The sequence below is a fragment of the Petaurus breviceps genome, unplaced genomic scaffold (genome assembly GCF_028583685.1).
Source record: "Petaurus breviceps papuanus isolate PSGF00001 unplaced genomic scaffold, PetGlider_PUasm1.0 225, whole genome shotgun sequence".
NCBI lineage: Eukaryota > Metazoa > Chordata > Mammalia > Diprotodontia > Petauridae > Petaurus > Petaurus breviceps.
The window spans coordinates 21,194,167-21,220,423 of NW_027185889.1; the positions used below are offsets into that span (position 1 = coordinate 21,194,167).

Here is a 26,257-nt window from a genome sequence, read left to right on the forward strand (position 1 = left end):
TTCAGTGTACACTTGGCCCTGGCAAATGCCTTGGAAGAGTATATATTGCCCTGGTTTTATGCCTCCTGATAATTGGTAATCCAAGTGATGTCAGATACAATTATCTCTCATTATGTCTTTTAAGAAATCCTTCATGATTCTGACTTAATGCATGGAAGACATCTGGTTAGAGGACAGCATTTAACTCAAATACTTGTTACTCATTAACAAATTCTCATTGTAAAGGGATCTTGTATCCTCTCTACACCTTGCAGTTCATGAATAGGCAGTCTCTTTTAGAACCTTTGTAAAAAGCTGGTATCTTTTCTGAAACCATCACAGAGAGTTCTCAATATGTACGAAGTGATGGAGACAGCATAGGCTTTAGTAGGTATGGATATTTTCTCAGTTTTACAGCCCGCTTGTGAATAAGATCACTCTGACTGCACCAAGTCCTAGGATGACGCAGAGCCTCCCACATGAGATGATCACTGATGATCATCCCTCAGCCTAACTCCCCTCCCAGGCTGAAGCAGAGTGCCTCTTGGCCAGATGGGATGCAGTCCAGGAGCTAAGTTACAGAGTTGGTCAATCCAGACATTTATCTTGATGCATGTTGCAGTGACAAGTGCATCTGGGTTGCCTTGGGGAAATTGCCCCAATGCTTTTCACGGTTGCAAGCTTTTCTGTGAAACAAAGGGCCATCCTTGTGACTTTGGAAGACTCTTCTTGTGTAATGTGGCCAAGTTAGAGATCTTTAATGATGCCCCACTGCCCACTGAATAAAGTACCAGTTGCTTAGCCAGACCCTCAGTAAGATGGCCTGGCTCAGCCTTTCTTTCCAACAATATTTTGTGCTGTCTTGTATATGTATTTTGCATTCCAGCTGGAGTGGACTGCTGGTCTCCAGCCAGTCAACAAGCACCATTGTGACATGCAGTGCTTTACTGCTACATACTACCCACCATGTTCTCTCCCAGGCCTCTTGGCCTTTCCCTGGGCCCTGGCACTTTGTGCTTCTCTGGAGGCACTGCATCTAGCTCATGCTGTCTGTTCTGTACGTGACAAAACTACAGCCCAGGGAAAGGAAGTGACTTCCCTAAGATCACACAGTTAGTGGGTATAGAACCTGCTTTTGACTTCTTACCCATTGTTCTAGCCATTACACCAGTCTCCATGTTCTCCTTTTCTACAAGAGATGGTAAGCACCTTTAGGGCAAGGGACTCACTATATTCAAATGCCAGGCAGAGTTTTCTGAAGATGGTTATCTGGATTTAAGTGAATTTTACCTATTATTTTCAGACAGTACTACAGATTGCCAAGATTTAAAATTTATAAAATGTTCTACACACATCAATGATCTCATTTGGTCCTTCCATCACCCATGGGATATAGGAACTATTACCCACTTTTGACAGAAGAGCCATCTACAATTGCACAACATAGTGGATAACGAATATACTGTCCAGATTATGACATGCAGTTGGATGAACTCCATCTGTTGCATAGGAGTTGGCTTAGATTTAAATAGGTGAAGAGATGAATATATCATATTTGGGGAGCTTAACACTTCCATAGTTCTAAACTGCTCATTGCCATAAAAATGCCAAAGCCCTGTCAGTGATACTCTGGTTGTGAATTATGGAACACCATGCTCTCAGCATAATCAAATTTGGTGATCCCCAAAGGCAACAAAACGATGCATATGTTGGTTGATCTGTGAATTGGTCATGCCATTCTGGAAAGCAATTTTTAACTCTGATCCAAGAGTCATTGAACTAAGCATACCTTTTGACCCAGTGTTAATACAACTAAGTCTATAACCTGACAAGATTGAAGAAAGAGGAAAAGGATCCAAATGTACAAAAATATGTACAGTAGCAAAACCTTTTAAACTGAGAGGGCAGGGTGTCTTGTCTACATATTGGGGAATGAGTAAAATTATGGTATATGGATGTAATGGAATCTTATGTCATAAGAAATAATTAAAAGGAAGTTTTGGAGGAAACTAAGACTTCTGTGAACTGAAAAAGAGGGAATTAAACAGAGGCAAGAGAAAAATTTTATACAATGACAACCATATTTTTTATGATGAAAACCTTTGGACTGGAGAAGACGAAAATTCTCATGAGGGCAGTACCACACCTTAATTACAGAGACTGCAAGGTGAAACCTGGTAAGCCCTCTCCCACAAGGATGTGATTGACAGATAATGTAGAATGGGACATGATTTGTGGCCAGAGCCAATATAGGGATATCTTACTTGATTGTGAATAATTGTTATGAGTTTTATTTGTAGTTTAGGTTTTTAAATTAAATTCAAAAAAAAAGTCAGTGGAAGGATTAGGAGAAGAAAAAAAGCTTAATTAGAAAAAATAAAATTAAAAATAAGAAAAAGTTATGGTGGGAATAAGTTGTAGCATTTTACCAATAAATTATCTTAAGAAGTAGCAAAAAAATATATAATCAGGAAAGAGGGTACCTAGGAAAGGGCTGGTCATGCAGCAAAAGAAGGAAAGGAAATGGCCCATGTGCAGAGTGGTGCCCTGGTGAACATGAAATATAATATAAGCAGGGGAAGGCTTCAAATGCTTGGGATGGAATGAACCTCAGCAGGGTTTACTGCAAGGCCTGGACAAAGATGGCAAAGGCTAGGAACATGGGGACAGCTCTGATCTATACCAGGGGAAGGAGCAGTCACACTGAAGATGCTCTTCTCCTATATTATACCTTTAGATCATCTTGAGTCATTTACATTCTAGCAGCAAAGGGGAGATGATAATCAGTGTGGAAAGACTCTTCTCCAGAGGTTAAATCAGGAATCTTTCTTTCCTGATATCCAGAAAGACTTCTTAGGGATTTAATTGCATCAGACCCCCAATGGTAGCAGCATAACTTCTAAATCATTCAGTAGTGTAAACTCTTCAGTAGAGCACAAATAAGTGATTCAGTAGCATAACTGAGGAATGAACTTGGCCTTTTTAAAAAGTTAAATGCTTGCTGAATGAACATGGCATCAGGAGGCTATACTTTTCATCATATTACTTCTACTAAAATGTTAATTTGACAGTTTGAAAAAGGAACTGGTATAAAGACAAGCTACTGTGTACAAAACTGTATCCAATTTCTTGCCCCTAAAATGTTAATTCAAAGCTGATGGATGATGTTTCTGAAATTCCTTCATCAGTTTCTTTTTCTGTTTGAAAGGAATACTAGAGCTGATGTTAATCTCCTGAATCAACTGCTGGAGTTCTTCAGTTGTCCTTTGCTTTTCTCCCTCGTATTCATCACAAGTCAAACGCTGACAAAATGTGAAACCTTAAAATAAAAATCAGACAGTTTAGAAAACAAAATAAAAATATTTATATCAGTCTTGAAGTACTACACTGAGATGCATTTATGAACAAGACTGTCTCATGCTCAATACAGTTTTTCCAAGGTTTGAATGGCAGTCATGTTAAGTACTGCCCTCCATAAACATTTCTAAAAGTACAAAGGGCTTCAGGACTAATGGAAGAATAGTAAGAGTGAACATTTCTACAGCCCTCTCAGCTCTGCAGAGTCCCTTACACAGGTTATCTGGTTTGATCCTTGGTTGTTGACTTTGTTCTCAGAGGACCAAGATGGCACCGCTATGTCGAGTCAAGTCACAGTGTGTCCAACTGGCTGACCAGACCAATCTGAGCTTGGGTTGGGCACAAATAGTCCAGCAACCAGTTCTCGGTTGGGGAAAAGCAGGTCCAGAAGAGAGGTTTGCTAATCCCTCCACTGTTCCTAGGGGACATGGCTGTATTCTTCCGGTAGAATGTAAGCTCTCTGAAAGGAGGGGCTATTTCATTTTTGCATTTCTGTACCCAGTGTCTAACAGTGCTTGGCACATAAAAGGTGCTTAATACATGGTTGCTGACTGACTGTAGGATGGCATTATTAAGGCAAGCAGGACGTTAGTAGCTGCTCTACTTTGGCAGAGAGAGCATTCCAGTAGATGTCAGGATAATCAGTTTCAATTAATTTTAGATCATGCCCCTGTGCCTTTCCCAAACTCATTTCTTTTTTCTGTTCTGGTGATCTAGACAATACTGGTTCTATTTTTGCTTCTTTTAACTTTACTTAAAGGCTCTCACCCTTGCTTGTCCTCCCAGCTACTTCCTGAATTTCCACACAAGAAAAAGTATGTTCTTAACATACAATGTTACTCTTCCCACAGCACTGATCCTCTTCCTTTTGCATAAGGGATTCCATTCGAGGGCCATATTCTACTACTTCTTGATAATAATCAAAGATAGGAAATTTTCCTTCTTAAATTTGATATTTAGCTCACCTCGAGTCTTAGCTGGATTTTGTACATTTATGAATAGATACATTTGTGCACATTTATGAATAGATACATTTGTGTACTTTTATGAATAGATATTTGAAGCCATGGATTTTATAAATGGCTCAGTTTTGTCTCCTATAATTTTCTGGGAATTTTTAGTGCTGTTCTTCCTACAGTGTTACTATTTTCAAAAGCTTGACAGATAAAAGTTGGTAGTTCTCTGAACTTAAAAATTCTGCAAAGATGAATTTTAATAGGATTATAAGAACCAGTTGCATGTTCTTATAAAAGTTCTTTGCCATAGTGGATATGAGAAAGAAAAGGCATTTGAATGCTTTTCTTGCGCCCTGTTCCCTATCCTTAAGACCATCCCCACCCTCACCTATAAAACATCTTTCCCCAACAATATAGAAATAAGAAAGTCAAATTAGACATAAAAGCATAATAAATAAAATAAATTAAAAAAATAAACAGAATAATAAAGGATAATAAATTAAAAAAAAAATAAAATGGCCAAAAAAGTAGACATTTTAGAGAGGCTATCACCCACTTGACCAAAGTACAAGGCAATGAAAAAACTCTGAAAAAACTGGGATACTATTACTTGCCCTAGAAATGGTTTAAAACTAGGATACTATTGCTTGCCCTAGAAATAGTTGGGGGAAAATCTGGCTTAACTGAGTCAGCTTTGACAACTTGATAAAACACCAAAACTCACTGTACCCCTTCCTGCACAGGTACATCCTACCTCCTGCATTCCTGGAGTGACAATCTGTCTACTGAAATACTCCTTTTCCTTAAGGCCAAACTCAGGTACCACCTTCTTCTACAAAGATTTCCTTCCATGCCAATCTCACTTCTCCTATATATTTAATTACACTCTAACACATAATATACATATTAATTTTTTGTATACCTGTCTCAGCTTCTCTCCCTACCCTGACCACCCCCATATCCTGTTTCTTGGGGGCAAAGCCTATATTTTTCTAACCTGAGTAGCAAATAAAGTGCCTTAAATGTAGGCAGTGCTTAAGTAATAGAACCTTACTGAATTTAACTGCAAGATGCACACAGTTCAGTTTTGTACCTGATATAAGATCTGGATCTTCTCCATGAAGAAGGCTCCTGAATTTCCTACTGACCAAGTCCAACAAATTCAAAGGTGTCTATATAAAAACAGATGTTTGATTTAATTAGAACTAAAAATATAAAGCATAATTTCTGTTGAGAATTTATCAATAGTGAACTCTAATTCATATATTAGCTGGAGGCACAGTGGATAAGGTGGTGTACATACACAGTCAGAAAGACCTAGGATCAAATCCTGCCTCTGACACTAGCAATGTGACCGTGGGCTTCTCTGACCATAACTTCCCTGACCTCAGATTCTTTATCTGTGTAATAGATACCTCCACTGTCTTTCTCATATGGTTGTTTTGAAGATCCTGAAAATAATGCTCCCTGCAAACTTCAAAAGCTCTATAAAATGCCTATTACCAGCAAAAATTAAAGGATATTTTAAAAAAGAAAACGTTTCATTATTTTAAGTCTAGACTTTGCTAGAAACTAGGTGTAGTGAATCCACATCCACAGATGATGTGCCTTACAAATCAAAGCATTTCTCAAAGCTGTGTTAATGTTTCCATCATAATCACATTAAGTGTGGGAAAACGGCATTTTTGCAAAGTCAAGAAATACTCTTCTTCCACTTTGCTTTGTCTTCACACATTCCCAACAGGAGCAGGCTGCCAGGGATTCAATGTCTCTGGCAAAGCTGCAAGGAACTTCTTGTCCCCCACAGTTGCTACTGGTGGATTCCACTTCTCTTCCCTTTCTTTTTTTTTTAGCAGTCATTTTCCAATATGATGACCTCCCTCTCTTCAGTCACTCTTTTAAATAGGAAGCAGTTCATTAAAGAAGGCAGAGGCAGTCCTTAAGCAGTTCACCCAGAAGTTCCCTACCCACTCTTCATAGGAGAAGAAGTTACATTTTTTGGTTGTCTGCCTCCAAAACTAAGATGGATCACTCTTTGCAGTTACCTGGAGCCCAGCTGCCTTTTTTTTTTTTTAACATTACTGTAATTGATGTGTACACTATTCTCTTTGTTCTTTCTTCTCTCTGTACCAGTATATACAAGTTATCTTTCTCAAAATTCCTCACATTTTTCATTTCTTACAGCACAATAATAAAATGCATTAGTATACTATGATTTTTTCATTCATTTTCCATTTAATGGACACTTTCTTTCAATTCTAGTTTTATTACCATCACAAAGTGTGCTGCTGTAAATATTTGGGAATGTTCATCCTGTCTTTGACTTTCTTTTTTAAAAAATAATTTATTTATTTTTAGTTTTCAACATTCATTTCCACAAGATTTTGTTACAATTTTTTTCTCCCACCCCCAGCCCCAAAACAGCAAGCCTACTGAATACCCCTTCCCCTATTCTGTTCTCTCTTATATCCTCCCCCATCACCCCCCTAACTTTCTAGTAGGGCAAGATGGATTTCTTTATCCCAGTGCCTATATATCTTATTTCCCAGTTGCATGTATAAAACAAAAATTTTTTTAAACATGTTTTTAAAACTTTTGAGTTCCAGATTTTCTTCCCCTTCTTTGCTCCTCACCCACCCCCACTGGGAAGATAAGCACTTCAATATAGGTTTTACATGTGTAGTTTCCCAAATCATTTCCATAGTAGTTATATTGTGAAAGACTGAATATATTTCCCTCCATCCTATCCTGCCCCCCACTTAATTCTATTTTCTCCTTTGACCCTATCCCTTTTAAAAAATGTTAGCTTCTAACTACCTTCCCCAGAATCTGTCCTCTCTTCTGTTATCCCCCCTTATCCCCTACCCTGCTATCCTGTAGGGTAAGATACCCAATTGAGTGTGTATGTTATTCCCTCCTTAAGCCAAATTCAATGAGAATAAGGTTGTCCTATTCCCTTTCACCTTCCTGCTCTTCCCCTCCATTGTAACAGTTTTCTTTTGCCTTTTACATGAGATAATTTACCCTAATCTAGCTCTCCTTTTCCCCTTCTCCCAATAAATTACTCTCTCACCACTTAATTTTGTTTTTTAGATTTCATCCTTTCAGATTCAACTCATCCTGTGCCCTCTAAGTATACATGAACATACATATGGCCACACTCACACATATATTTATATACACATGCACCCTCCTATACATACATATATATGTATATATACACATATATTCCCTTCAACAATTCTCATACTGAGAAAAGTCTTACGAGTTACAATTATCGTTTTTCCATGTAGGAATATAAATAGTTCAACTTTAATAAGTTCCTTATGAATTCTTTTCCTTGTTTACCTTCTCATGCTTCTTGTATTTGAAAGTCAAATGTTCTGTTCAGCTCTGGTTTTTTCATCAAGAATGCTTGAAAATCCTCTATTTCATTGAATGACCATATTTTCCCCTGTAGCATTATACCCAGTTTTGCTGGGTAAATGATTCTTGGTTTAAGTCCTAACTCCTTTGACCTCTGGAATATCATATTCCAAGCCCTTTGATCCCTCAGTGTAGAAGCTGCTAGGACTTGTGTTATCCTGATTGTGTTTCCACAATACTCAAATTGTTTCTTCCTGACTGCTTGCAGTATTTCTCCTTGACCTGGGAACTCTGGAATTTTGGCTATAATATTCCTAGAAGTTTTTTGGGGGGGATCTTTTACAAGAGGCGATCAGTGAATTTTTTCAATTTCTATTTTGCCCTCTGGTTCTAGAATATTAGGGCAATTTTACTTGATAAATTCTTGAAAGATGGGTGTGTGTGTGTGTGTGTGTGTGTGTGTGTGTTGTGTCTGAGGCCAGATTTGAACTCAGGTCCTCCTGACTCCAGGGCCAGTGCTCTATGCACTGTGCCACCTAGCTGCCCCCATCCTTTCTATTTCTAATCAGTACCAAACAGTTTTGCTGATTTGTAGTATAGTTTGAAATCTGGTATTGCTAGCTACTGTGGATTTTTTCCCCTTATTTCCCTTGAAATTCTTGACCTTTTTTCCTTCAAGTGAATTTTGTTATTATCCAAGTTATTTTCCAGAATTAAATGCTGATTCACCGTTTCATGATCACACAACTGGGATTTTGACCCAGATCTTCTAATTCCAAGTATGGTAATTGCCCTGCATCTCTTCTTCCAGACTGTGTCAATATTATTATTCTCATTTTACAAGTGAGAACTACAAGACTCAGAGATTCAAAAACAAGTCTATGATCACATAGTTAATGGCTGAGCTGGGGCTCAAACCCAGGTCTTCTGACTGTAGCCAATGACAGATGAGGTAACAGTTATAGAGTTCTTTTTTGGGAGGTCAATGATGCCCCAAAAAAGAACTGCTTGCCAGAGATATTATACATAGAATAACAGAACCTTCAAATAATGCAATAACACCTTTGCAACTGAAAGTATATTCTGTGATCCAGGGTCAGAAGACAGTACTGAGGTTTAAAAGAAAAAAGGAATTCCAAATCTACAGTCTCCATTAAATACTATAATTATTTCAATTAAAATAGACACATATGTGCAAAAGACTGATGAACCTCCACCTGTCATTCAGCTTTGGGATGTTAACTGAATTCGCAGCATGAGAACAGTGTATACAATGACAATATTATAAAGAAAGAACAGTTTGGAAAGACTGGAGACCTTTGATCAATGACAAGTGTGGAAGGACTGAACAAACTGGTTGCCCCCTGCTATCGAGGTATGGACTGCAAATGTAGAATGAGGGTGTGGTGGCTTGTTTGGTTGGCATATGCACACTTGTTATGAAGGTTTTATTTGTACTGCTCAGTGAGGGTGGGGAGAGATGACAAATGCTTGTAAAAAAAGTTTTACTAAAATGGAATAAAGACAGGTTAGTGTAAACGTGCCGAGGGAAAATAAATAAGATACCTTAAGAAGCTCACAATGATTCTCTAGCAAAAACAGGACCAGCTGCTCAGTTTGTACTTTTGACAACGACTTGTTTTGCAGAACAGCTTTGGTAAGCATTTTCATGACCACTGTAATATTATCATACTGCAAAAAGAGAATAAAATTGACAAGAATCAACCATTTTATAAGAAGAACAAGAGAAAAATGCAAACATATTCATATTTCAGATACTAGTAATACCTGTTTTTGTAACTTGTAGCCATGAGGGTCAGATGCTATGGCCATAAAAGTCAGTAGTCTGCGTAATTCTTCTCTGATGTTGGGGAACAGGATCCTCAGGTAGAGCTGAGATGCTTCCAGAGCTTCTTCTCGCTTCCCCTTCTCTGTTACGAGTGTTACAAACAGTTCAAAATGCACATCAACGAATGTGGCAGTATTTGGGTTTCAAATATCAGCATGCTACAGGTCAGAAGTAGCTGGATAAATGCTATAAAATTAAGCATGGTACTTGGCTTAGATGTTAAATTGTGTGGCCACTTAAAAACCTTGAAAAATGCTATCAGTAAAAAGTTGCTTGACAGTCTGAATCTTGCTAAAAATGTCACCAAATTCAAAGAACATAAGAAGGTATGAAATGTGAAAGTAATTAAATTTTTCCATCTTCAGTTTTAAGTTTAAATATATGTGAGAAAAATTAACTTAAGATTAAATATTTCCTCCTTGAAAGTTCACTCTTACCCAGAAGTTCAATAATTCCTGAATGAACATCAGAATAATGGTCATTAAGTAAACATTCTCTTTCTTGATTATAATATTTGACTATGACATCAAAGAATATCTTCTTATGAATATTCAGTTTTGTTTCTTCATTAGTGTTTTGAACTAGCTGCTGACTAACCATCACTATTAGTTGGTCTGGGAAATATTCCAGGCATTCTATTGCTGCATCGAGCCAACTGTCAATCCTGGAAAAAAGAATAAATCACAGGTTAATATTTCTAACTTAACTGCAAAAAAGCACTGTTTAATGTGTATATATATTAAAAACTTTCAACAGAAAAATTAATTTATATAAGCAACTGCAGTGAGAGATATTTAAGATTATCAAAGTTATAAATTTGATTTATTTTCCATCAGTTTATGTTGGGTCCAGGATTAAACAGGAGAGAGGGCAGGACTGCCTTTGGGAAACCACATAGCTCCCTTAAGGACCCTAAACTTCTCCCTGAAATAAAGTCTCTCATTTTAATATCTACATTTTACTGGTGCTTTAAGGTTATAAGAGATGACACTGGAGTCCCTAAAAGGATTAAACATGAGCATCACTCTGGGAAGGCAATAGAGAGAGCCATGGAGGGTGTGATTGGGGGCAACACTGAGCTATAAGCCAATAATGAGCCAGGAACAAGAACCAAAGAAATGCAGGATCATTCCCCAAGGAACAAATGATCAAGGAATATAAATTAGAGAGTTCTCTAGGAAATAAGTGCAAACTCTCAACATCACTGAAAATAGAGATACAAATCAAAATAATCTGAAGCTTTATCTTACATACAGCAAAGATGACCCCAAAATGGGAAGAGTTAATGATGGCAGGCCTGTGGAAGGACAGACACACTACTACACTGTTAGTGGAGCTATAGATTGATCCAAACATTCTGGAAAGCAACCTGTAATTATGCTCAAAAAGTGCCTAAAACATCCACAGCCCTCTACCTAAAGATCCCACTGTTAGGTGTACACCCCAAATAGGTAAAAGATAGAAAGGTTCCATTCACACCAAAATATTCACAGCAGCACTTTTTGTTGAAGCAAAGAGCTGGGAAAAAAAGGAGACTGAGGAAAGTCTAAGCGAAGAGATACCAAAATATAATGGGTCATTGCTGTGCCGTAAGAAATACCATAAAGAATTCAGAGACTCATGGGAAGACTGAAATAAACTGATGCAGTGAATTCAGTAGACCCATGAGTAAAACTCATACAAAGACTACAATTGTAGCTAACAAGGAGGGAGCTCAGAGAAGGCTCACTTTCCTCCCTTTGCAGAGGTGGGGGACTACAAGCATGAAACACTGAATACAAGTGGTCGCCAAAATCTGTTCAACTATTAGAGCTTAAAGCTGCACTGAGACTTTGGGGACACCTAGTATTATTCTGCCAGACTTGGTTAGTTTCACTGAACTCTTTTTAAAAATTCTCTTTCTTTTTAAACTTTTGTTAAATTGCTGTACAAGGGAAGAAAAGGGATGTATTTAGAAATGAGAGTGATATAAAGACCAAAAGATATCAATAAGAATTTTTTAAAAGAACCAATTAAACTAAAAAAGAAGAGGAAGGTAAGGTAATCATGTGACCCAAGCTGGGATAACTGTCGTGTGGTCTAATCGGTGCTAGTGGCATCTTAACATACTATGCCACAATAAACTTAGGGATGGCCCCCAAAAAACAGTCCAAAGGAAAGCAGGCATGGATGAACTGTGATCACATCCCTGGAAGGATCAATTATAGACCAAGAGGTCAGTTGGTTCAACTACTTTATTTTAAAACTGTGGCCCAAGGTGGAGTTACATCAGTGAGATCACAGATTCTTTTAATTAAGTATCTGAGTACTAAAAAACAAAACCAAACCAAACCCAAACCATAAAGAACAATATGGAAAGGCTAGATGAAAACTGTTTGACTTTCTTCATTTCCTTATATACCAGAAAGGAGCAACAGGGGCTGGGGCCAATTCAGAAAGACAACTCTTATTTGTCCTGATTTTAGAGTACACAATTCAGACAAGCTGGATTCAATGTGTATGTGTATATACATGTATACTGAATATAGAAATGTGAAAGAATTCACACAGACTATATTAGAACAATGTCACATTCTATATTCCTTACACACCAAATACAAAATATAAACACGAAAGCTTTTAGTAGTAACAATAACAACTATATAACCTTTTATTTGTTTGATAATAAAGAGGCATACTTACTCAGACAAATTGAGGCCATGAATAACCTCTCTATCTAAGCAAGTGTTGGAGATAATAAGATCTTCCTCTCGGTTCAACTGAACATTCTGTTGTTTTATTGGAGGTTCTAAAATATTTTCTAAGAATGGAAGGTGAATTAATTGGAGGAGTCTTAACAATGTTTGCTCTTTCCACACATCTTCCACAACTTAAGAAAGGACAAGAAAAAAAAAACCATCATCAGTAAGGCATATAAATTAATAAACTTTTTAATCAGGTATTTCTACTATTTAGTAACAGTTTTTGGTCCAGTCCCAGCACTTTGTGGGTGAGACTTCCTCAACTAAGACAGATCTTCTCACTCGCTCTTCAGTTTGCTGTCTTATGAGTTTTCTGGGGATGCTAAGAGGCCAAGTGTCTTGCCCAGTCACATGGCCATTGTATGCCAGAGGCTAGACTTGAACCAGGTTTCCCTGGCCTCCCTTTTTCCATTATGCCATTCTGTCTCACAATATGCAGAATGGAAAAAAAAAAAATTCTCATTGCACTGTAAGAATATAAGATCCTATGAGGTGAAAGGATATGCATATAGGAGGAAAATGGCAATCTTAAACAAGAAAACTATAAATAATTACAATTAAATAAATTGCAAATAAAGACACCCCAGAAAAAAAGAGCAAAGAGTTTGTGAGATCAGCAAAGCAGGAGCAAAGTGAGAAGCACTGGGTAGGGTCCACTGAACCCTGTGCGTGGGCCAGTAAGCCCTTGGTTTGAATTCTGCCTCCACACTCACTTGATCATCCTGATCCTCTCTCTCCTCCTGTCCACCTTTGGCTTCCTTCATGAATCAGCTCAAATTCTATCTTCCACAGGATACCTTCCCCTGTTCCACCCACTGCTAGCGTCCCTCCTCTGACGTGTCCCATTTACACTGTGTAAACTTTGTACATATAATTTTTTGCCTGGTCTCTCCCCAGTTAGAATGTGAGTTCACTGAGGGCAGGGATTATTTTTGCCATTATTTGGATCCCCACTGCTTAGCATATCTATTAAGTACTTAAAAATGCTTGGTGACTGTTGACTGATTGACACTATCTCACTCTGAGAAAATCATTTGACTGAAGATTCTCTTACGTCCTCACTGGTAATGAGAACAATGATGCTTGTACTACCTACTTCACAGGGTTTTTAGAACAGTAAGAGCTAGCATCCATCAAATACCTTAAGGACCTTAACATATACCACCTCATTTGAGCTTCACAACAGTCCTGGGAGGGAATACTATCTTCCCCATTTTATAAATGAGGAAACTAAGGCAAATAAGGCTATTAAGTGACTTGTCCAGATCTTACAGGTAGTGTCTGAGGAAGGATTTGAACTCAGGTCTTCCTGACTCCAGGTCTAGTGCTCCATCCACTGCACCCCCTAGCTTCCAGAAAATGCTCTGAAACCCTCAAAAAACTGTTACTTTTTTTTAACTACATAAAGAAATAGATAACAGAGAGATGTTTCAACATATAGAGGAGTTGGTGTGAGAAAATGAAATTCAGAAGGCAGAAGGGCAGCAATACCCTGGTTATCATTACCGAACCACCGTCAAGTCTACAGGAATGGGTAGAAGACACATGGACACAAGCCAGGCCCATCTGTGCCTGTGACCAGAAGAATTTTTATTGATGGAGCTCCTTCTGGGCCCAAGATGCTCTTGACACACATTCTTTCATTTATTCAGTGGAAGAATACCTTAGTCAAGGAATTTGGAGATATGACAGAAAATACAAAAAAGTGCATGGTATACAAGTATACAAGGTATTATGTAAGATCTGAAGGGGGAACTACTAACTCAAGGGATGGCTTAGAGGTATCATTTGAATTGGGCCTTAAAGACTAGGCAGAAATTCAATAAGTAGCATAAAGCCACGCACAGGCAGCATTGTGAAGGCTGTATTTTGATTTTCTATGAATGTTTTGCTCTGATTTGTTATTAGAGAGCTCACTATACTATGTAATCAGAACCTCGAGAGCTGTTCACAGCAGCAGTCTTCTGGGAAGCTGCTTGTGCTTGGCTTTACATTATGGCATAGTTGGCAGGATTACAAAGTATAGTGCCTCTATTTACTCCAGTATCCATGGCCATTTAGATTGAAATTGTAAGGCCAAGGATCCTGGAGGGGTGGAATGTAACAGTAATGTAATTTGATGCCTTTGTAATGGCAAAGCTAACAGGTACTTAGCACCTTGTTTGAAATTAATTAGATCAAGCCTCTGTTAAGAAACAAAAGGTAAGAACCCCTGTTGAAGATGGAACAGGAAGTTGCTGATGTAATAGGAAGGGGCAGAACAGGGAGGAGCTAACAGGTATACAAGGAGAACCCCTAGCTGGAATCTCAGATCTTCTTGGAGCCAGGTTCTGGAGGCTGAGGAAGAGAGGCCCAGGCTGGAGAGAATGATTTTTATTTTGAGAACCTGGATGAAGTGATTCTGATTCTGGGAACCAGTTGAAACTTCTGCTGAAGACTTCCAGGGGCCAGCCAGAGCTGCCAGAGGAAGCATGATGTCAATACTTTGTCTGGTCATGGCTTTGTTAAGCCTTGACTTCCCAGGGAACAGAGACTGTGAAAGACTTAAGGTGGACTGGACACTGTGAGCTTCAGTGTGGAACAGGAACTACACAGAGCTGGACAAGGAACTGGTAGCTGTCTGCCTTTGAACCCAGGTGACAGTTTGGTGAATCCAGGTAGGAGATGGGACCATGGAAGGGGAACCAGGGAAGCTGAAAGCCTACCTCAGGTGAAGATGAAAAGATCTCTGTGGATACTGAGTAGTGACTGATAAAACTGTAACTTACTTGTGACTGCGGAGTGGATGGCCTGTGTATTTCCACTACCCTTTAAGAGGGTACTGAGTAGTGACTGATGATGATATTGTAACTTAATTGCACCCCATGGGTGGAGACATTGACTATTGTGCTTTGTGTCCCTTGCCACTTAAGGGCGATTGAGTTACTAAGTGATTGAATGATTGAATTAAGGACTTTGTGATTGAGTGACTAAATAAATGTACTTTGTTCAAAATTATGTGATCACTTTGGTGGAAACTATGTGGCTTTTTTAGTGATAAGTTGTAACATTGTGAATGCTGTATTTTGATTCCTGTGAATGTTTTGCCTTAATTTGTTACTGAATAAATAGTGTTCACTATACTATGTAATCAGAACCTTGAAGTTGTTCACAGCAGTAGCCCTCTGGGAAGCTGCTTGTGCTTGGCTTTACAGTAGAGAACAGGGGAAGGAATTCCAAGAATGGGGACTTGTTTCATTGAAGACATAGGCCTTGAAGGATGGGTACATATTAGAGAAGGTAAAAGGGAAGGTAGAAGTATTTTACACAGAGGCCAAGGCATTGAAATTAAAAAGACAGTTTTGGTGAATTCAACTCAACAAGTATTTGTTGTGTCCTCCTTTCTTGAAGAGGACCATGACATCGGGGAGGTGATACCATGACATGCAAGTGAACTGGATTTAAGTGAGGCTAGGTTATGCGAATTCACTAGTCTCTCTGCTGCAGATCCATCGGGGTCCAATGGCCAGATATAGGTCAGGATGACCAGAGATGGCCCCCCAACAAGCATTTATTGAGTCCCTAGTACATCAAGTTAGAAGCTGGGTAATTCTTTGGGAGGAGAAGTGACATTAAGATTTCAGACTTGAGGATAGAGACAGGGGAGGCTATCAAGGACTTAACAAAAGATGAAAAAAGACTGTTGAAGAGCAGGGGGGTCTAAAGGCAAGCTTACTAACTTGAGGCTGGATATTCTGTGGGCAAAAGGAAGTTAGGGGAAGCAGCTGAAATTCATGTGAGATGATAGCTCCCAAGGACAGAAGTGCTAGGTTAAAAGGGCTTAAGTAAGCTTTAGGACACCCATGATTTGGGGTTCTCTGGCAAGACATACTTCAGCCTCTGATATTTAAACATTTACCTGATGTTTGTATTATAGTTTTTAAAATACATTCCCTGTTTTATTTCATATATATCCCATATATAATTTATAAATATATAATTATATATAAATATCAAATTTTATATATATCCCATATATCCCCAAATGGAATGGGAGCTCTTAGAAGTGATGGTCTTTTGTGCGTTTCTATGACCAAAAAGACTCATACAATGCCTTGCACATAGTAGGTGCTCCGTATTTATGATATCAGCAGTGAGATGACTGTTTGGCCAACAACCATGATTCATTCTGTTCTGGTGAATTGGTCAGGGAAGCTCCCTTGTCTTCTATTGCCCAGCCCCTGGCCTGGCAATGCAGACTTCTACTGCTTCACTGCCTATCATACCTTTCAACCTTTAACTCTGGAACTTTTCAAGCTCCAGAGATTTGCCAAATATTTGGAGGTGGTGCCATGGGCCTTTTTGTAGTGATGCCTCCCAAAGAACTCTTTAAATTACAGTAATTTCCATCTCCTCCAAGAAAATCCTGCTCCAGTGTCTTGTTACGGCAGGGAGAGGACCCTGGGTTTTCAAGGTGAGATCAGCAGAGGACAAGTTCTGACAGATCTCACCCCAACTGGGTTTAGTGATGGCCTATGAGTCTAATCCCTAAAGATTATCCTAGCTGACATCCGAGGAGCTCACTGCCACGAATATGGGCAACAGGTGATGAATTTCTTGGCAAAAACAACTCGTCTGTGAAGGTGTTACAACTTTATGTTGGTAAAAAGAGTAGCCAAACATGTTCATGAAATCATGGATCTATTGAAACATTTACCAAACATAAAAAAGAGAATTAATTTTTGAATATGGCTTTCTAATTATCTAATTTCTAAAAACCTGAGGTAGACCTACATTTCTTACACAATTTCTAATTGCATCTATTTTTTAAGAGACCTGTCATTTCATTAGTGTTGGGAGTTCTCTGGTGAGGACCTTCTACAATGAAGATAAGGCAGTTCCTAAATCCTTCTCTTCTATTCAGGATGGTCCCCAAGTAAGATGACAGTGGCTAAGAACCACTGTCAGTTCAGCTTGGGATTGGTTTGCCTTGCTCGACAGGGATTTTAAAAGATGCTTTTTATCAAATCTTATTTAACTCTAAAAGTTCTTAATTTTTTATTTGTAACTGAATAGGAGACAAAGTGCATACATATTCTTAAGAGCCAGCAGTTGATTTTGAGGCCTAAATACTTTATTATGGCTGTTTTATTTTCCAGGAAAAAGAAATGAATACATTTAAAAAGTTGGGTTGTGCCTAGATATTAGGAAATCATATGGAAAAAAATGGCATGTCTTTTTTAAAACAACTCTCTTAGGGACCATTGAACATGGGAAAATTCCTTATTAGTGACTTATTAAAATACAAAGGCTAAAAAAAGGTAATCTCTCTGCAAAATAATATACTGATCTTTTTTCCCTTCTTGTAGAATGTGGCAATTCAGTTCTGTGACAAAGATATCAAAAAACCCTGAGCAGTCAGTCTTTTTTCTAGTTTCTAACTTTTGACATTTTCTAGTTTCCTATTTTACAAAGTGGTTCAAAAAGAGGCTTAAAATGGGAGACCTGAATTCTAGTTTGGGTGCTACTGGTGACCAGAAGGGTGACCTTGGAAAAGTTATTTAGAAAGGCAGGCCTTAGTTTTCTGTTGTACAAGTGGACAGGCCTATATGACTCATCTAAAGGTCCCTTCTAGCTTAAGGATTCTGGGACTTTATGTATCTTCTATGCACCTGAAAAATTAAGCTTTTGACATGATGAGTTATCTTTTCTTGCTTTGTTAATCTTTTGAAACTCAACTTACTATTTTAAACCTTATCTTTTCAGTTTATGATCCATGCAATGGTTACAGATTGTCTCTATTAGCCACAAATGCTATTTTGAATTTGTATGACAGAAATAACATATGCTGTTCTGAAGAGAAACGTTTTAAGATACATAATACATGCCCTGCAACTTGATGCCTGTGCAGAAATATGATAAACAAAAGAAGTGCTGACATTCTTGGACTGTATTTAGTCAGTCATTAATAGAGGAGATCTCAGATCTTCCAGTAAAAATGGCCAAGATAATACTTTTCACTTAAAATAAGAGCTAAAAATTGATATTGGGTTTAAAGTAAAATGTAAATTTCTTGAAGGCAGGGGCCATTTTTTTGGTGTCTCCAGCACCTACAACACTGCCTTGTAGAAAAAGGGCACCGAATATCTGTTGAATTAGCAAAGTTAAAGCATACAATCCTTTCTTACCAGGTCAAAGAATGTATGCAGCAACCTCCAGCTAAAATCCTACTCCTCATACTACATTAAGGTTTACACAAATGGCTTTTATCATATCTAATTACCCCCACCTTAAACAATTCTGTTAAGCACTTACAAATACAAATAGCTCTTCAATTACCTTTTTGTGAAAGCACATGGACTGGTTTATCAACTGTGATATTTGGAGGAAAAGATGTATGCCCATTTAGAGTATGAATTAGTTCTTCAATTGTCTTCTCATCAATTTCTTGTGCTAAAGGATTTGAAATCGTCTCATCTTCTATTCTATTAAAATAAAATATACTCATTTTTCTTCACTTAAAAGACCAAATGTTTAAGGCACACATTATGCAGTATTGTATTGTCACTAACCTGGTGAGTCCTTCTGTTTTTATTTGATCAAGCCCCATATTTTTAGGATCATTTCTTTTAGATAAACCGGGAGTGGGATTATGACCCAGAAACCTGTAGAGACTGCTATTTGTGTCTTCAAATTCCAATTCCTTTTCACTTTTGAATAGCTTCATTCCTACTGGTTCAAATACTTTATGATTCATGAGAGCTTGGCAAAGGCGCACTCCATTGAGACGGGAGATGTCACTGCTGCTTAAGGAAATATTCTGCATAAGATGACCTAACACTACATCAACAGCATCTGAACCAGTAAAACAGTCTTTATAAGTTCGGAAATGTTGCCGTCTTCTTTTTATTTCCACCTGTGTGTGAAGGGAGTGAATGATACCATTCCAGATCTGAGTAGCTTGAAAAGGACCCGAGCATCCTGAAAAAACATTTAGGCATATGCTGTGGAATTTAGACTATTGAAATGTATACATAATTTCGCTTATTTTTGTGAACCTTATGTTTCTTGTGAAATATATTCTTGCCAATTTCATAATAAATTTCATTTCCTATCTTATACAAACTATGGAATGTTTGCAATTTTTGATGGTGACCTATATTTAAAATAACTACACCATGATATTCCTCTGCCAAGATAAAAACAGCATTCAACCTATGTGGCTAAACTTCACCAATCTGAGATTCATTGTCAGGATTTTGGATCCCTTTAATATGTAAGAATTTACTACCTACTCTGAAACTAGGGCAGTGTAATTTTCATTCCGTGTTTACACCAAAGTTGGCATATGGAGCTGTGGATGTCCTAACCTGTTTCTCCTCCTTCCCTTTTAGATATTTCATTGCTCATTAGCACATCCACTAGATAGCATGCTAGGATCACACTGCAGGGAGCAGAAAGGAGGCTAGAACCATGTGGGTTCCTTGTCAGTGTCCTTAAGATGATCTGGGGGAGGGAAGGAGAAACTAAAGGATCCTTTTGTCTTTTGAGCATCCATCTTCTCTGCCCTAGGCCTTTGATGAACAGAGCATATAAAAAAGCAAGAACTCCCTTAGACAACTGTAGCAGTCAAAGGTCCATACACCTTCTCCCGACGTGGGGCAGTAGAAAAGAGCTGTTTGCCTAAGGCTGTCCACCCTCGAACTGCCAGTACTGCATTTCAGGGCAAGAGCTGCCCACATTGGAACTACAACTTATGGGCAAAAAGGAGGTAGAGTGCCATTCCTTGAATCAACCAGGTAAAGGGGCAGGGTGGGGGCTGGATAGGGCCGAGTAGGGGGAGGTCAGGGAGGGGGCTGGGAAAGCTCGGCAGGGGGCGGAGCTGGTGGAGGAAATGGGGCAGAACTGGGCAGGGTGAGTGGCTAGGCGAGAAGAATGGAGGGATTAGATAAAGAGGAGGTGGTCTTGAGTGAGACTGGGGAGGGTTAAGCATGTAACGGAGCTAAGAAGAGACTGAAGTCTACTTAGGGGAAGAGACTATACAAGAGAATGGGCAGGGCTAGATAAGGTGGCTAGGGAAGAGCGCAGAGGCTACCCTGGATAAGACCAGGCAGGGGGCGGGGCCAGGCAAGAGGGGGAGGAGATAGGTAGAGTATGGGCAGGGCTAGATAAGGTGGCTGGGGAAATAGGGCAGAAGTTGCCCTAGGTTTAAGAGGGACTAGGCAAAGAAGGGGCGAGGCTATGCAGAAAACAGGAAGATAAAGCGCAATTGGGTATAGGCTGCCGCGAGTAAGGTCATCTGGGGCGGGGCCAGGCTGAAGGGACGGGGCTAGGCCCCCTAGTCTCCAGGAAGCTTAATTCAAAGTTTCCCTTCCCCTCCCCATCAAGAAAGTTCACCTGTAATAGCTGTCCTTCTCCTCCGGTTGATACCGCTGCCGGTGCTAAGCCGGAGCCGGAGACCATCCCGCCGATGAAGTCGGAGCTCGCTCTGGCTGCTGAGCCTGCGGAACCGCGGAGTCAAAAGAACCGCCATCAAGCTCCGACTCCTCCTCCCCCACTCCTCCCGCACGTACGCTCTCAGGCACCTCGCTGGCTGGCTCCGCCCCTTCCTCGAGGACCGGAAGTGACCTCACCGGACCGGCGGGACCTGCTCTTCTTCCTGCCCCTCCCCTCACCCGCCTCTCTCCCGGCTCCGGGAGCTCCGGCGGCGGCGGCGACGGCCGTGGAAGCGGCGTCTATGGCAGTGGAGTAGCCGGAGCGCCAGCGTGGCAGCTGAAGGGGAGCGAGCCCTTGCACCGCCCCCTCGGGGGGCCGTCGGCTGGACCAGGTGAGCTGCCGGGCCGCGCGCGTGCTACGGAGCCGACCCCGCTCCGCTGGCTAAGGGGGGCCCCGGCTGCCGCCGCCCGGCCTAGGCCGCCCGACCGCAGTTGCCGGGTGACGCCGCCGGGGAGGCCGCGGGCCTCGAAGAGCCCCCGAGGGCGGGGGGCGGAAGGGGCAGGAGGGGCACGCCAAGGCCGGGGCAGGGGCCCGGGGTTGGTGCCCCTGGAGGGGGCAGCGCCGGCGAGGCCTCTCTGGCCCTCTTGTCTAAGAAGGGAGTCCCATTGCCCCTCCTGGGGAGCCCGCAGCGAAGAGGACCCGCCCTGCCAACGCTCAGGGGACCGGGTCACCTGCTTCTGCACCTCCTCCCCGTCTCCCCGACAGCTATGGGGTGTTGTAAGTAAGTGGTGAAGCCGAAGGTCCGTCTGTTTCCATTAGGGATCCCCTTAATGCCAAAACCCGGACACCTGCGGCGGTGCCGTCCACCCCAAACCGTTCCTATCTTGTTCGCGCAGAATTGTTTGCCTTGTTTTCCTCCCCCTTCCGACCGTGGGCTCCTGGGGAACAGGAGCTTTCCTTTATATTCACCGGACCCTAATTGCATTGGGTGTTTACATTTTGGCGAGAGAAATAAAGAACTGTTTTCCGGATGAACTTTTTCTTTTCTTGCTGATTGGGAAACCGTGCATTTCTTTAAAAAGTCTTTTAAATAATGACTCACAGTGCCGTATTAAAATGCACATTTAAGAAAACCTACTTAGCTCCCTAGTGTGACCGTTTGTCACTTTGAACTTCTTTCAGAAAGAGTGATGTTTCATGTTGCTTTTCCCCTTGGTAGCTTGGAAGTTGAGGGCCTGCAGCCTTTGCTGCTTTTCAGGTACAATCCTAAGTTTGTCACTTAGTCGCCATAAACTTGTAGGATGAAGAATGCTATTTCCTGTTATGTTTCCAGTGGTAGCTCGAAAGCAGTGGGGCTGGGACCTGCCTTAATATTTTGTCGTTTGGTTGGCCTGCCATGTTGAGAAATAAAGATTTAGGGTACTTTACCTGGGGGGAGGGAAAGAGAGAGGGAGAGCTCGAGCTCGCTTTTAATTGAGAGTTTGGGAATAGTTATTGTTATTATGAAAGAAGCGTATGAATGACTTGGGCAACAGTATTGTATGTAAATATTATTGTTCTTGTTGAAGATAAATTTGTGGAGAAAAAAATGGTTGTCAGAAAAAGAAATGCTGGGGAAGTTGTTTGATTTCCTGCCTTCAGAAATATAAAAATAGAGAGTATCTCACAGGGTTGTAGGAAAAAGGGGAAAGCTTTTGCAGAAGTATAATTGTTAAGTTGGAGTTGGTCCATTTTGAAAGAAGCATAGGAATGACTTAGGCAACAGTATTGTTTGTAAGTGGCAAGTGATAGTGGGGGAGAGGGAAAAATTGTGTTGGAGGAATGTGTCTGCTGTAATTATTTGTGTACTGAAGACATTGTTTCTGTTCCCCACTCTAGAGTCCCAGTCTAAATTGAGTAAATGCTCTTTATTAGGGTACATACCTAGTCATACCATATAGCTAAAGATAATGTTTGTTCAGTTGTGTCTGAATCTTGGTGATCCCATGGGCTAGCACACCAGGCCTTTCTGTCCTCCACTATCTTCTGAAGTCTCTCCAAGCTCCTGTTCCTTCCATAACATTAACTATCCATGTCAAAGGTAAAGAAACATCTAAAAAGACCAAATAATACAAATACAGATCTGTTATAATGAGATAACATATGTTAAGTGCTTTGTAAACCCTTGTAAAATGTTGGCTTTTATTAGCTATTATTTTGCTTTGTGCTTTTAGAAGGGGAGATTTGTAGACCCAATTATATTTTAAAATGTATTAGCTGAGGTTAGATATTTTTGGAGTGTAATTTGTAAGTTCAAGTTTATATTTGATCAGATTTTCATAAAGCATGACCAAACTATACAGTAACCACACATCTTCTAATTTTAGAGTTAGAATAGACTTGAGTTCTTTTAGTTCAGCCTCATACTCAAAAGATTTCCCCTACCCCCAACAGCAATTCCCATCAGGTTGTATTCTTCAGGACTTCATCATGCTCCCCACAACCTCATCATCCTACAAGATTGTGTGGACCATGAAACTCACACCCCCTCTGCACCTCTCTGATAAGAGAGGGAGGGCAGACCGCTGGGAGAGTCCTCCTTCATTTAAGGAGGGCTCTTGGGCAACATCTCTTTATTTCTCTTCTGTCTATACTTCTCTGGACTTAATTGTACATACCCTCCCCCCTCCAACTTGATTTCTTTTTATGTGTTGTCTTCCCTGCTTAGATCGTGAGCTCCTAGAGGGCAGGGACTATCTTTTATCCCTAGTACTTAGTGAAGTGCCAGGCACATTGTAAGGCCTTAATGATTAAGTGCTTAATTAATATTTACTCACTGACTGACTAGTAGAAAGACCCTGGTTAAGGAGATAACGGGAAACCTTATCATTCCTAACTTTTATCCTAAACTTAGGATCTTCTTGGTTTCTACTAGGGAAGAATCTGGCCTATAGTGTCCCTAAAAAAAATCTAGCTTCAGGGGCTCATTGGGAACATAATTTTTCCTAAATCTCTGCTTTACTTAACACATTCCAGTGCCAGCCTTTACCAAAATATGTTAAATATACAGAGTTAATAAATATTGCTTTTAAGGATTTGTCTCGCAGGATAATTTTATTTACTTTTTGGTTAGAAATAATCAGTTATAGATATGTACCAGTGTTCCAGATAAGAAAGGGTCATTGTATAAAATATCATTAAATCCTAATGAAAATTTTTCAGAAGACATGTTTGTATCTGTGAGCCTTAGGCAGCATTAGGGAAGGAAACTATGTACCTATTCTTAGGAAAACCTTGGGAAGATTTTTCAGTGGTATTTTTAGGTAGAGATTTTGATTTGGACCTGTGCTGAGGTTTTATGGACTCTGGAGCCTGGAAGTGAAAAATAACAATAATAATAATAGTTGGAAAAATAATGTGTTCCCTCAAGGAACTGTATATTTGTATAGGCATAACTATAGAATATGATTGCAACAAGAGAGCTCAAATAAGTATAAGAAATCTGACTTTAGTAATTGCTCCTAACTGGGGGATCAGGGAAGACTTCATGGAGAAGGTGGCATCTGAACTGAACCTTGGGAGGAGCGTCTTTGCTTGGACATGGGCATCAGCATGCCCAGAAGTGGGGAGAGAAGAGGAAAGTTGGCAATGGTTAATGTAGACTTGGATATGGGAGAGAACGAAATAAAATCAGGAGACAGTATGGTTCAATTTGACTGTTATGTGGAATATGTGAAGGGGGTTCATGTGAAAAAGGTTGGATAGGAAGGTGGGATCAATCATGGGATCATAGCCTAAGTTTAAAAGGATTTTTACAATTCAGGAAACTGAGGTCTAGAGAGGGAAGAGTCAGGACTTACAACCCCTGAAATATGTTGTAGAAGGTTTTATTGTTTCACTGCAAGCTGGATTGGAGGAGACCAATGAAGGCCAGCCTCTCATTCTAAGTCTTTCTTTTTTTGATTAATGCCTTTTGATTTTGACAGCATAAATATTTCCTCACGCTCCCCATCTAACTCTCAGATTCAGTGAAGGAGTCTGTGATAAGTCTAAGGGGCATAGATAGGTAAGTTCTTATGTTATCATGGGCTTCTAGAAGCTTGTGCCATGGAGGCCAGGCACATATGGATGAAGTTCACATTTTGGAAATTATTTATTATTGCTGTTTACTAGCCGTGTGAATTTAGATAGTTATTTCGGGGCCTCACTTTTATTGTTAGTGAAATAAAGGACTTGGGTCTTTTTATTTTTTTGAGGGGCAGTTGTGGTTAAGTGACTTGCCCAAGGTCACACGGCTAGTAAGTGTTAAGTGTCTTGAGGCTGAATTTGAACTCAGGTCCTCCTGACTCCAGGGCCAGTGCTCTGTTCACTGCACCACCTAACCTCCTGGGGCATGGATCTTTTGAGATCCTTTCCAGTTCTGATTTTCTCTGATTCTGTATATCCAGTCATTTCTTCACCATTTAAGCAGCCTGAAGTAGGGAGGGGAATGGAGTGCCAGGAGCTGGAGACCAATTTTGAAAATTTCACAACTTTGTGGGGACAAATAGAAAGCTGAGCAGGAAGATATTTTTATCATTGGTGGCAGTGATGTATGTGTTGTGCTTCACATGATTTACAGAAGGTTATATCACAAAGGATCTTCTTTTCATAGAAGCATGTGTCCTTGTGTACTACCAGTAAATCATGATGACATTGCACTAGTGGATTGAATGCTGGGTTTGAAGGACAGGGATTCAGATCCTGTCTAGGCTACTAGATGTATGACAATCCTGTAGAATTTATCCATTGTCATAGGCAGGTTGTAATCTATTACAGTGGAGGGAGTTGTGTCCTGGGAGTTTCTCCTTTTTAAGAATGTAAGCTCCTTGAAGGAAGGAAATGTATTTTTTTTTATATCTTTGAATCTTTAGTGCCTTCCCCACATAATAGATACCTAATAAATAACTATCAAATAAACACTTGAAAAAGTTATAGATCCTTCACAGTCATAAACCAGTCCTCTGGCACCTAGTATATTCATTATTCAAGAACTGTTAGCCATTGAGTTTAAACTCTGTGCATTCATTTCAAACACTAATTAGTAACTCATAGACACTTGGGAATTGTTGGAAAAATAATGTGTTCCCTCAAGGAACTGTATATTTGTATAGGAATAACTATAATACAAGAATTTTAATTCATAGGAGAGGTCAAATAAGCATGAGATATTTGACTTAGTAATTGCTCCTAACTGAGGAATCAGAGAAGACTTCAGTGGAGAAAGTGGCATCCAAAGTGAACTTGGAAGAGAAGGAGGGTCTTTGCTTGGACATGGGCATCAGCATGCCCAGAAGTGGGTAGGGAAGAGGGAAGCTGGCATGGTTAATGTGGATTTGGATATGGAAGAGAACGAGATAAACTCAGGAGACAATATGGTTCAATTTGGCTGTTATATGGAATATGTGAAGGGGGTTCATGTGAAAGAAGTTGGATGGGAAGGTGGGATCAAGCGTGGGATTGTGGCCTAAATTTGAAAGGATTTTACACATCAGGAAACTGAGGTCTAGAGAGGGAAGAGTCAGGACTTATGGCCAGCCTCTGATTCTAAGCCTTCCTTTCCCTCCCTCCCTCCC

At 40.0% G+C, this 26,257-nt stretch overlaps 2 protein-coding genes across 4 annotated transcripts in view; one reads left to right on the forward strand and one right to left on the reverse strand.

Moving 5' to 3' along the window:
• Positions 1-2,041: 2,041 nt before the first annotated feature.
• Positions 2,042-20,845, reverse strand: DEPDC4 (DEP domain containing 4). Of its 2 annotated transcripts, none has more exons than XM_069095218.1 (9): positions 20,625-20,845; positions 18,800-19,208; positions 18,567-18,712; positions 12,190-12,376; positions 9,945-10,171; positions 9,447-9,589; positions 9,225-9,350; positions 5,386-5,464; positions 2,042-3,298 (listed from the first exon to the last, which is right to left on the reverse strand). In XM_069095218.1, exons 1-9 carry the CDS (start codon positions 20,758-20,760, stop codon positions 3,123-3,125), a joined length of 1,629 nt encoding a protein of 542 aa, XP_068951319.1. In that variant the 5' UTR covers positions 20,761-20,845; the 3' UTR covers positions 2,042-3,122. The 2 variants fall into 2 exon arrangements, with proteins under 2 accessions (XP_068951319.1, XP_068951320.1); XM_069095219.1 differs by having other exon boundaries at positions 18,800-19,143; positions 20,625-20,826.
• Positions 20,846-20,859: 14 nt separating this feature from the next.
• Positions 20,860-26,257, forward strand: part of SCYL2 (SCY1 like pseudokinase 2) — a 65,670-nt gene continuing 60,272 nt past the window's right edge. For both annotated transcript variants that reach the window (XM_069095216.1, XM_069095215.1), the window contains exon 1: positions 20,860-21,054. The gene's annotated coding sequence lies outside the window, so the exon portion shown is untranslated. The remainder of the gene's footprint in view (positions 21,055-26,257) is intronic.

Coding starts and splice junctions, on each gene's coding strand:
- DEPDC4 (XM_069095218.1), bottom strand. CDS start 20,760: ATGGCGGTTCTTTTGACTCCGCGGTTCCGCAGGCTCAGCAGCCAGAGC. Junction 19,209..20,624: donor GAGAAGGACAGCTATTACAG/GTGAACTTTCTT, acceptor ATGTTTTTTCAG/GATGCTCGGGTCCTTTTCAA. Junction 9,351..9,446: donor GCTACAAGTTACAAAAACAG/GTATTACTAGTA, acceptor CTCTTTTTGCAG/TATGATAATATTACAGTGGT.